We start from the raw sequence: 12,531 nt of genomic DNA, 5'->3' as shown, positions 1-12,531 counted from the left end.
AGAATATGACGGTTTTTTATTTTAGTTCTATTTTTTACAGGGCTGTGGTACCCCGGGCATAGAGTCTCCTCTCCTCCAGACCCTGGGTACCATCCGCACATGAAGCGCTCACTTCACGCATGATGGGCATAGCCACATCCGGTGGCGGAGGAATCGCTGCGATTCCGCAAAATTAATGGACATGCTGCAGATTTTACCGCTATATGATTCCGCAGCAATGACACAGCAACTGCAGAATCCCATAGGATTGCATAGGGACGCGTTTTGTGCAGGTTCAGCGACCTCTGAATCTCTGGCTGCACCTTATTCTCCAGCCTCTGACAACTCCTCAGCTCTCATCCCATTAACAACCTGCAATCAGGCCTCGTAAAGCAACAAAATCCAGAACTTGTGATGACTCCGAACGGCCATCGGTCAGGATCAGCCCAGGGCAGCGCTCTCCAGTCCCACCCAGAGCTGCACCGACAGCAATGTGCTGCTGCCCTCTGCTGGGCCTAGAGCAGTACAGTGGTGCCGCATTATTGTGGACGGGGCTTGAGTGCACGGACCCAGCGGACGGATGGGCGACCAAAATCACAGTCAGGCTATCCACACCCCGCATTGTGATGACAGGCGTGCTGCGGGTGGGGGGGGGATCTGATTGCAGCCAGGCCAGGGTAAGTCACCAGGTTTGATATACAGGAAATGCCTTAAAGGGATATTCCAACCTTACATTTAAATCCAAAGGGAGTTCGTAGCTATATTCCGCGCTGCTGCTTTAGACAAATTCCAGGAGAACGCTGGATGATTGCAGTGGTTTTATTCTACGCGTTTCAGGGGTCTCATGCCCCCTTCATCAGGAAATACCACAGAATACATCCAGGCATCACAGACATAAGTAGGTTTGGAAGGACGCTGGATTTCAAAAAACTGAGGCCAACAAGTCAGATGGTGCAGGGTCAAAGTTCAATGACATCACATGGTTAACAGTTCACCTAGGATATAGTACAGACGTATGCGTAGTTTAGAAGATTTTTTTGATTAAATTTATATTTCCAAAAGAGGAGATAATCAAAAAAATCTTCTAAACTACGCATACGTCTGTACTATATCCTAGGTGAACTGTTAACCATGTGATGTCATTGAACTTTGACCCTGCACCATCTGACTTGTTGGCCTCAGTTTTTTGAAATCCAGCGTCCTTCCAAACCTACTTATGTCTGTGATGCCTGGATGTATTCTGTGGTATTTCCTGATGAAGGGGGCATGAGACCCCTGAAACGCGTAGAATAAAACCACTGCAATCATCCAGCGTTCTCCTGGAATTTGTCTCAGCGGCAGCGCGGAATATAGCTACGAATCCCCTTTGGATTCATCATTTCTTCTGATACAGGAAAGATGTAGGTCTCTGTACCGTGTTAGCCAGTGGATAGAAAAATATTCAGGATTGAGAGTCCTCAGTAGTTGATACCTTTTAATGGCTAACTGAAAAGATGGTGACACATTGCAGCTTTCGAGATTACTCAGGTCTCTTCATCAGGCAAAGACTAATACAAAATCTGAAGAGTCACATATTTATAACCAACACAGCACAGAAAAAATGCAATAGATAAGACAAGTGACGTGAAGCAGAACTATCAATATGGGAGAGGGAGAAACATAAATATAAACATTGGACCAGTTCATAGATAAGGAGTCTGGATGTTTTATGGTCCTCTGATTGGGGTCTAGTTCTGTGTTGCCCCGCAAGGTTTTAAAAGGAAATTCCTTAATTGATGTAAAAAGACATAAATCCATGCGACACATTCATTCCAGCACTGAGAGTGTCAAAGGTCGTCATAAATTTGTACTCCCAAACTCGTCTCTCTCTCTGAGATGTGAAGTTACCTTTCAATACCAGTACATCTCAGTACATCTTCACATCTCAGAGAGAGAGACGAGTTTGGGAGTACAAATTTATGACGACCTTTGACACTCTCAGTGCTGGAATGAATGTGTCGCATGGATTTATGTCTTTTTACATCAATTAAGGAATTTCCTTTTAAAACCTTGCGGGGCAACACAGAACTAGACCCCAATCAGAGGACCATAAAACATCCAGACTCCTTATCTATGAACTGGTCCAATGTTTATATTTATGTTTCTCCCTCTCCCATATTGATAGTTCTGCTTCACGTCACTTGTCTTATCTATTGCATTTTTTCTAGGCTGTATTGTGCATAAATATGTGACTTCAGATTTTGTATTAGTCTTTGCCTGATGAAGAGACCTGAGTAATCTCGAAAGCTGCAATGTGTCACCATCTTTTCAGTTCGCCATTAAAAGGTATCAACTACTGAGGACTCTCAATCCTGAATATTTTTCATTTCTTCTGGTCACTGAAGACCTGTGGATCCGCAGCGGCCGCTCCCTACACGCCGTTATCTCATCCTAACCAGGTGAGCAGATTTCAAGATACACCGTCCTCTGTAACGTGGGTAAGACCCTATTGCGCTTTGTCCCCCCCCCTTTTTTTTTGCAATAACCTTACATTTAGATGCTCATGACATTCCACAAATGTCAGATCTTCAGCTGCTCCTATGGTGTGATTGGCTGGAAGGAGAGACCCCAAGACCTCTACACTCAGGCGCCAGGTGGGCTGTTGGAGGACCCATCCACTGGAGCCAGACTGCCACATCCCGCAGTCGTCTATGGCGCATCCCCGTCACCGGGAAAGGAAACCAATGGAAATGGTTTACCATCTTACGCCTGGAGAAGAGTCACGTTCCAGAACAGAATCGCGAGCGGGCAACACGAGGCAGAGACTCCAGGGCGGGCGACACGAGGGTGGGGAGAGGGGGGCAGACACTCCAAGGCGGGCGACACGAGGTTGGGGAGAGGGGGGCAGACACTCCAGGGCGGGCGACACGAGGTTGGGGAGAGGGGGGCAGACACTCCAGGGCGGGCGACACGAGGTTGGGGAGAGGGGGGCAGACACTCCAGGGCGGGCGACACGAGGTTGGGGAGAGGGGGGCAGACACTCCAGGGCGGGCGACACGAGGTTGGGGAGAGGGGGGCAGACACTCCAGGGCGGGTGACACGAGGTTGGGGAGAGGGGGGCAGACACTCCAGGGCGGGCGACACGAGGTTGGGGAGAGGGGAATGGTGGTTTGTTTTTCATTCTGAAGAGGAACGTTCCGTGACCGCAGACATGGCGCAATGCACAGGAGCGGCAGTAAATGAGGCGCGCAGGCGGCGGTGCAGCCAGTGGGCGATTATATCTACACATATATTTATAAAGTGATGCGTAATGTGCTTATGTACAGACAGCGCCAACAGTTACATACATTGGCGGATTTTTGCCTTTCAATGTTTCTTTTTCAGGTGTTACAAACGACACTAAATACCTAAAAATCCTGAGAAAGAGAGTGGAAAAATATATATAATATATATCATCGCCTAAATAAAAAAAATAAAATCCCTTCATTATGGAAATTAGTTAAACTTTGTTTTTTCCTGAATTTTTTTTTTTTTTAGCTTTTTTTCAGGATCTACCACAGAACCTCAAAAAGGAACAGAAAAAAAAAAAACAAAAAAACCTGCCGCTTGAACGATGGGGAAAATAATAAAATGTGAAAAACACAAGCAAAATATTATACAGATAAAAGGCATCAGAAAACGACGCGCCCAGAATCTTCCAAAAAAATAATGTTCTGCTTTCAGTCTTTAGGACAGGAGGAGCCACGCAGGTTACAAGAACCGATCCATAAAATCCGGCCCGGTCCTCGGCGCAGGTCTACATCTGTCACAGGCACAGGTCAGAATAATGAGAAACCGTCGGCAGAGGCGCCAGGGATGGGCGGAGAAACAGTCGGCAGAGGCGCCAGGGATGGGCGGAGAAACCGTCGGCAGAGGCGCCAGGGATGGGCGGAGAAACCGTCGGCAGAGGCGCCAGGGATGGGCGGAGAAACCGTCGGCAGAGGCGCCAGGGATGGGCGGAGAAACCGTCGGCAGAGGCGCCAGGGATAGGCGGAGAAACCGTCGGCAGAGGCGCCAGGGATGGGAGGAGAAACCGTCGGCAGAGGCGCCAGGGATGGACGGAGAAACCGTCGGCAGAGGCGCCAGGGATGGGCGGAGAAACCGTCGGCAGAGGCGCCAGGGATGGGCGGAGAAACCGTCGGCAGAGGCGCCAGGGATGGGCGGAGAAACCGTCGGCAGAGGCGCCAGGGATGGGCGGAGAAACCGTCGGCAGAGGCGCCAGGGATGGGCGGAGAAACCGTCGGCAGAGGCGCCAGGGATGGGGAGCGTCGTCCACACTCCGGTCTCAAGAAAACCAAACAAAAAACCCAGCGAGTGGCGGCAGCTTTGGTAAGAAACGTCATGGTTTATGATTGTACCGTCAGGGAGCGTCAGGCAGCATCGGGAGGGATCCCGACCAATCAGGGCACAAGACACTTTGTATCAAGTTGTACAAGAATTATCGTCCATGGTGAAAGTGCATAGAGTGGGGGCGCCGGCGAGCCGGGGGGCCTCACAGTAATCAGGCCTGTCTACATCGTTACAGTATATGAAGAGGGTCAGCACGTCTCCTCCGCAAACATCCGCTCCTCTTCCTCGTCCGCCTCCTCAATCACCTGGATCTCGTCTGAAGGAGACATGGAGGAGCCGTCGCTCTGCTGCAATTTACTGCCGTCCGGTTTGGCTTTCTCCTCTTCCTCGATGATCTTCTTCCACGCCTTGTGGTTCTCTCGCAAGTGATGAATGATGGCGCTGAACATCCGCCGCCGCCCTTTCCTCCGTTTGGGTTCTGAAATGAGAGAATATTATACCATGATCAACCAGGAGAAAGGGTTAATATCGCGAGAAAGCGACAGGAAAACTGCTTCTCTACAGTGCAGGAAACCTGTGACACTACGGTATATTGGTGCAGCTCTGGAGTATAATACAGGATGTGACTCAGGATCAGTAATGTAATGTATGTACACAGTGACTGCACCAGCAGAATAGTGAGTGCAGCTCTGGGGTATAATACAGGAGGTAACTCAGGATCAGTAATGTCTGTACACAGTGACTGCACCAGCAGAATAGTGAGTGCAGCTGTGGTGTATAATACAGGATGTAACTCAGGATCAGTAATGTCTGTACACAGTGACTGCACCAGCAGAATAGTGAGTGCAGCTCTGGAGTATAATACAGGATGTGACTCAGGATCAGTAATGTAATGTATGTACACAGTGACTGCACCAGCAGAATAGTGAGTGCAGCTCTGGTGTATAATACAGGATGTAACTCAGGATCAGTAATGTAATGTATGTACACAGTGACTGCACCAGCAGAATAGTGAGTGCAGCTCTGGAGTATAATACAGGATGTAACTCAGGATCAGTAATGTAATGTATGTACACAGTGACTGCACCAGCAGAATAGTGAGTGCAGCTCTGGAGTATAATACAGGATGTAACTCAGGATCAGTAATGTAATGTATGTACACAGTGACTGCACCAGCAGAATAGTGAGTGCAGCTCTGGAGTATAATACAGGATGTAACTCGGGATCAGTAATGTAATGTATGTACACAGTGACTGCACCAGCAGAATAGTGAGTGCAGCTCTGGAGTATAATACAGGATGTAACTCGGGATCAGTAATGTAATGTATGTACACAGGGACTGCACCAGCAGAATAGTGAGTGCAGCTCTGGAGTATAATACAGGATGTAACTCAGGATCAGTAATGTAATGTATGTACACAGTGACTGCACCAGCAGAATAGTGAGTGCAGCTCTGGAGTATAATACAGGATGTAACTCAGGATCAGTAATGTAATGTATGTACACAGTGACTGCACCAGCAGAATAGTGAGTGCAACTCTGGAGTATAATACAGGATGTAACTCAGGATCAGTAATGTAATGTATGTACACAGTGACTGCACCAGCAGAATAGTGAGTGCAGCTCTGGAGTATAATACAGGATGTAACTCAGGATCAGTAATATATGTACACAGTGACTGCACCAGCAGAATAGTGAGTGCAGCTCTGGAGTATAATACAGGATGTAACTCAGGATCAGTAATGTAATGTATGTACACAGTGACTGCCCCAGCAGAATAGTGAGTGCAGCTCTGGAGTATAATACAGGATGTAACTCAGGATCAGTAATATATGTACACAGTGACTGCACCAGCAGAATAGTGAGTGCAGCTCTGGAGTATAATACAGGATGTAACTCAGGATCAGTAATATATGTACACAGTGACTGCACCAGCAGAATAGTGAGTGCAGCTCTGGAGTATAATACAGGATGTAACTCAGGATCAGTAATGTAATGTATGTACACAGTGACTGCACCAGCAGAATAGTGAGTGCAGCTCTGGAGTATAATACAGGATGTGACTCAGGATCAGTAATGTAATGTATGTACACAGTGACTGCACCAGCAGAATAGTGAGTGCAGCTCTGGGGTATAATACAGGATGTAACTCAGGATCAGTAATGTAATGTATGTACACAGTGACTGCACCAGCAGAATAGTGAGTGCAGCTCTGGAGTATAATACAGGATGTAACTCAGGATCAGTAATGTATGTACACAGTGACTGCACCAGCAGAATAGTGAGTGCAGCTCTGGAGTATAATACAGGATGTAACTCAGGATCAGTAATGTATGTACACAGTGACTGCACCAGCAGAATAGTGAGTGCAGCTCTGGAGTATAATGCAGGATGTAACTCAGGATCAGTAATGTATGTACACAGTGACTGCACCAGCAGAATAGTGAGTGCAGCTCTGGAGTATAATACAGGATGTAACTCAGGATCAGTAATGTAATGTATGTACACAGTGACTGCACCAGCAGAATAGTGAGTGCAGCTCTGGAGTATAATACAGGATGTGACTCAGGATCAGTAATGTAATGTATGTACACAGTGACTGCACCAGCAGAATAGTGAGTGCAGCTCTGGGGTATAATACAGGATGTAACTCAGGATCAGTAATGTAATGTATGTACACAGTGACTGCACCAGCAGAATAGTGAGTGCAGCTCTGGAGTATAATACAGGATGTAACTCAGGATCAGTAATGTATGTACACAGTGACTGCACCAGCAGAATAGTGAGTGCAGCTCTGGAGTATAATACAGGCTGTAACTCAGGATCAGTAATGTATGTACACAGTGACTGCACCAGCAGAATAGTGAGTGCAGCTCTGGAGTATAATGCAGGATGTAACTCAGGATCAGTAATGTATGTACACAGTGACTGCACCAGCAGAATAGTGAGTGCAGCTCTGGAGTATAATACAGGATGTAACTCAGGATCAGTAATGTAATGTACAGTGCCTACAAGTAGTATTCAACCCCCTGCAGATTTAGCAGGTTTACACATTCGGAATTAACTTGGCATTGTGACATTTGGACTGTAGATCAGCCTGGAAGTGTGAAATGCACTGCAGCAAAAAAGAATGTTATTTCTTTGTTTAATTTTTTTGTAAATTGTGAAAAGTTTATTCAGAGGGTCATTTATTATTCAACCCCTCAAACCACCAGAATTCTGTTTTGTTCCCCTAAAGTATTAAGAAGTATTTCAGGCACAAAGAACAATGAGCTTCACATGTTTGGATTAATTATCTCTTTTTCCAGCCTTTTCTGACTATTTAAGACCCTCCCCAAACTTGTGAACAGCACTCATACATGGTCAACATGGGAAAGACAAAGGAGCATTCCAAGGCCATCAGAGACAAGATCGTGGAGGGTCATAATGCTGGCAAGGGGTACAAAACCCTTTCCAAGGAGTTGGGCCTACCTGTCTCCACTGTTGGGAGCATCATCCGGAAGTGGAAGGCTTATGGAACTACTGTTAGCCTTCCACTGCCTGGACAGCCTTTGAAAGTTTCCTCCCGTGCCGAGGCCAGGCTTGTCCGAAGAGTCAAGGCTAACCCAAGGACAACAAGGAAGGAGCTCCGGGAAGATCTCATGGCAGTGGGGACATTGGTTTCAGCCAATACCATAAGTAACGTACTCCACCACAATGGTCTCCGTTCCAGACGAGCCTGTAAGGTACCTTTACTTTCAAAGCGTCATGTCAAGGCTCGTCTACAGTTTGCTCATGATCACTTGGAGGACTCTGAGACAGACTGGTTCAAGGTTCTCTGGTCTGATGAGACCAAGATCGAGATCTTTGGTGCCAACCACACATGTGACGTTTGTAGACTGGATGGCACTGCATACGACCCCAAGAATACCATCCCTACAGTCAAGCATGGTGGTGGCAGCATCATGCTGTGGGGCTGTTTCTCAGCCAAGGGGCCTGGCCATCTGGTCCGCATCCATGGGAAGATGGATAGCACGGCCTACCTGGAGATTTTGGCCAAGAACCTCCGCTCCTCCATCAAGGATCTTAAGATGGGTCGTCATTTCATCTTCCAACAAGACAACGACCCAAAGCACACAGCCAAGAAAACCAAGGCCTGGTTCAAGAGGCAAAAAATCAAGGTGTTGGAGTGGCCTAGTCAGTCTCCTGACCTTAACCCAATTGAAAACTTGTGGAAGGAGCTCAAGATTAAAGTCCACATGAGACACCCAAAGAACCTAGATAACTTGGAGAAGATCTGCATGGAGGAGTGGGCCAAGATAACTCCAGAGACCTGTGCCGGCCTGATCAGGTCTTATAAAAGACGATTATTAGCTGTAATTGCAAACAAGGGTTATTCCACAAAATATTAAACCTAGGGGTTGAATAATAATTGACCCACACTTGTATGTTTAAAATTTATTCAAATTTAACTGAGCAACATAACTTTTTGGTTTGTAAGATTTATGCATCTGTTAATAAATCCTGCTCTTGTGTGAAGTTTGAAGGCTCTAACTTATTTGCATCTTATCAAACCTGCTAAATCTGCAGGGGGTTGAATACTACTTGTAGGCACTGTATGTACACAGTAACTGCACCAGCAGAATAGTGAGTGCAGCTCTGGAGTATAATGCAGGATGTAACTCAGGATCAGTAATGTATGTACACAGTGACTGCACCAGCAGAATAGTGAGTGCAGCTCTGGAGTATAATACAGGATGTAACTCAGGATCAGTAATGTATGTACACAGTGACTGCACCAGCAGAATAGTGAGTGCAGCTCTGGAGTATAATGCAGGATGTAACTCAGGATCAGTAATGTATGTACACAGTGACTGCACCAGCAGAATAGTGAGTGCAGCTCTGGGGTATAATACAGGATGTAACTCAGGATCAGTAATGTAATGTATGTACACAGTGACTGCACCAGCAGAATAGTGAGTGCAGCTCTGGAGTATAATACAGGATGTAACTCAGGATCAGTAATGTAATGTATGTACACAGTGACTGCACCAGCAGAATAGTGAGTGCAGCTCTGGAGTATAATGCAGGATGTAACTCAGTATCAGTAATGTATGTACACAGTGACTGCACCAGCAGAATAGTGAGTGCAGCTCTGGAGTATAATGCAGGATGTAACTCAGGATCAGTAATGTATGTACACAGTGACTGCACCAGCAGAATAGTGAGTGCAGCTCTGGGGTATAATACAGGATGTAACTCAGGATCAGTAATGTATGTACACAGTGACTGCACCAGCAGAATAGTGAGTGCAGCTCTGGGGTATAATACAGGAGGTAACTCAGGATCAGTAATGTAATGTATGTACACAGTGACTGCACCAGCAGAATAGTGAGTGCAGCTCTGGAGTATAATACAGGATGTAACTCAGGATCAGTAATGTAATGTATGTACACAGTGACTGCACCAGCAGAATAGTGAGTGCAGCTCTGGAGTATAATGCAGGATGTAACTCAGGATCAGTAATGTATGTACACAGTGACTGCACCAGCAGAATAGTGAGTGCAGCTCTGGAGTATAATACAGGATGTAACTCAGGATCAGTAATGTATGTACACAGTGACTGCACCAGCAGAATAGTGAGTGCAGCTCTGGAGTATAATACAGGATGTAACTCAGGATCAGTAATGTATGTACACAGTGACTGCACCAGCAGAATAGTGAGTGCAGCTCTGGAGTATAATACAGGATGTAACTCAGGATCAGTAATGTATGTACACAGTGACTGCACCAGCAGAATAGTGAGTGCAGCTCTGGAGTATAATACAGGATGTAACTCAGGATCAGTAATGTAATGTATGTACACAGTGACTGCACCAGCAGAATAGTGAGTGCAGCTCTGGAGTATAATGCAGGATGTAACTCAGTATCAGTAATGTATGTACACAGTGACTGCACCAGCAGAATAGTGAGTGCAGCTCTGGAGTATAATGCAGGATGTAACTCAGGATCAGTAATGTATGTACACAGTGACTGCACCAGCAGAATAGTGAGTGCAGCTCTGGGGTATAATACAGGATGTAACTCAGGATCAGTAATGTATGTACACAGTGACTGCACCAGCAGAATAGTGAGTGCAGCTCTGGGGTATAATACAGGAGGTAACTCAGGATCAGTAATGTAATGTATGTACACAGTGACTGCACCAGCAGAATAGTGAGTGCAGCTCTGGAGTATAATACAGGATGTAACTCAGGATCACTAATGTAATGTATGTACACAGTGACTGCACCAGCAGAATAGTGAGTGCAGCTCTGGAGTATAATGCAGGATGTAACTCAGGATCAGTAATGTATGTACACAGTGACTGCACCAGCAGAATAGTGAGTGCAGCTCTGGAGTATAATACAGGATGTAACTCAGGATCAGTAATGTATGTACACAGTGACTGCACCAGCAGAATAGTGAGTGCAGCTCTGGAGTATAATGCAGGATGTAACTCAGGATCAGTAATGTATGTACACAGTGACTGCACCAGCAGAATAGTGAGTGCAGCTCTGGGGTATAATACAGGATGTAACTCAGGATCAGTAATGTATGTACACAGTGACTGCACCAGCAGAATAGTGAGTGCAGCTCTGGGGTATAATACAGGAGGTAACTCAGGATCAGTAATGTAATGTATGTACACAGTGACTGCACCAGCAGAATAGTGAGTGCAGCTCTGGGGTATAATACAGGAGGTAACTCAGGATCAGCAGTGTAATGTATGTACACAGTGACTGCACCAGCAGAATAGTGAGTGCAGCTCAGGAGTATAATACAGGATGTAACTCAGGATCAGTAATGCAATGTATGTACACAGTGACTGCACCAGCAGAATAGTGAGTGCAGCTCTGGGGTATAATACAGGAGGTAACTCAGGATCAGCAATGTAATGTATATACACAGTGACTGCACCAGCAGAATAGTGAGTGCAGCTCAGGAGTATAATACAGGAGGTAACTCTGGATCAGTAATGTAATATATGTACACAGTGACTGCACCAGCAGAATAGTGAGTGCAGCTCAGGAGTATAATACAGGATGCAACTCAGGATCAGTAATGTATGTACACAGTGACTGCACCAGCAGAATAGTGAGTGCAGCTCTGGAGTATAATGCAGGATGTAACTCAGGATCAGTAATGTAATGTATGTACACAGTGACTGCACCAGCAGAATAGTGAGTGCAGCTCTGGGGTATAATACAGGATGTAACTCAGGATCAGTAATGTATGTACACAGTGACTGCACCAGCAGAATAGTGAGTGCAGCTCTGGAGTATAATACAGGAGGTAACTCAGGATCAGTAATGTAATGTATGTACACAGTGACTGCACCAGCAGAATAGTGAGTGCAGCTCTGGGGTATAATACAGGAGGTAACTCAGGATCAGTAATGTAATGTATGTTCACAGTGACTGCACAAGCAGAATAGTGAGTGCAGCTCTGGGGTATAATACAGGAGGTAACTCAGGATCAGCAGTGTAATGTATGTACACAGTGACTGCACCAGCAGAATAGTGAGTGCAGCTCAGGAGTATAATACAGGATGTAACTCAGGATCAGTAATGCAATGTATGTACACAGTGACTGCACCAGCAGAATAGTGAGTGCAGCTCTGGGGTATAATACAGGAGGTAACTCAGGATCAGCAATGTAATGTATGTACACAGTGACTGCACCAGCAGAATAGTGAGTACAGCTCAGGAGTATAATACAGGAGGTAACTCTGGATCAGTAATGTAATATATGTACACAGTGACTGCACCAGCAGAATAGTGAGTGCAGCTCAGGAGTATAATACAGGATGCAACTCAGGATCAGTAATGTATGTACACAGTGACTGCACCAGCAGAATAGTGAGTGCAGCTCTGGAGTATAATACAGGATGTAACTCAGGATCAGTAATGTAATGTATGTACACAGTGACTGCACCAGCAGAATAGTGAGTGCAGCTCTGGAGTATAATACAGGATGTAACTCAGGATCAGTAATGTAATGTATGTACACAGTGACTGCACCAGCGGAATAGTGAGTGCAGCTCTGGGGTATAATACAGGAGGTAACTCAGGATCAGTAATGTAATGTATGTACACAGTGACTGCACCAGCAGAATAGTGAGCGCAGCTCTGGAGTATAATACAGTATGTAACTCAGGATAGTAATGTAATGTATGTACACAGTGACTGCACCAGCAGAATAGTGAGTGCAGCTCTGGAGTAT

At 45.9% G+C, this 12,531-nt stretch overlaps 1 protein-coding gene across 1 annotated transcript in view; it reads right to left on the bottom strand.

The window, feature by feature from the left end:
* Positions 1 to 3,217: 3,217 nt before the first annotated feature.
* Positions 3,218 to 12,531, bottom strand: part of PDE3B (phosphodiesterase 3B) — an 80,426-nt gene continuing 71,112 nt past the window's right edge. The window contains exon 15 of the mRNA XM_073550740.1: positions 3,218 to 4,765. Coding sequence (XP_073406841.1) covers positions 4,536 to 4,765 — 230 coding nt within the window. The 3' untranslated portion in view covers positions 3,218 to 4,535. The remainder of the gene's footprint in view (positions 4,766 to 12,531) is intronic.

Source organism: Dendrobates tinctorius, unplaced genomic scaffold, assembly GCF_039654945.1.
Source record: "Dendrobates tinctorius isolate UK_male_01 unplaced genomic scaffold, ASM3965494v1 ptg000168l, whole genome shotgun sequence".
Lineage (NCBI taxonomy): Eukaryota > Metazoa > Chordata > Amphibia > Anura > Dendrobatidae > Dendrobates > Dendrobates tinctorius.
Note: the sequence above shows the minus strand (reverse complement) of the source record. Positions and strands in the feature narration are given on the sequence as shown.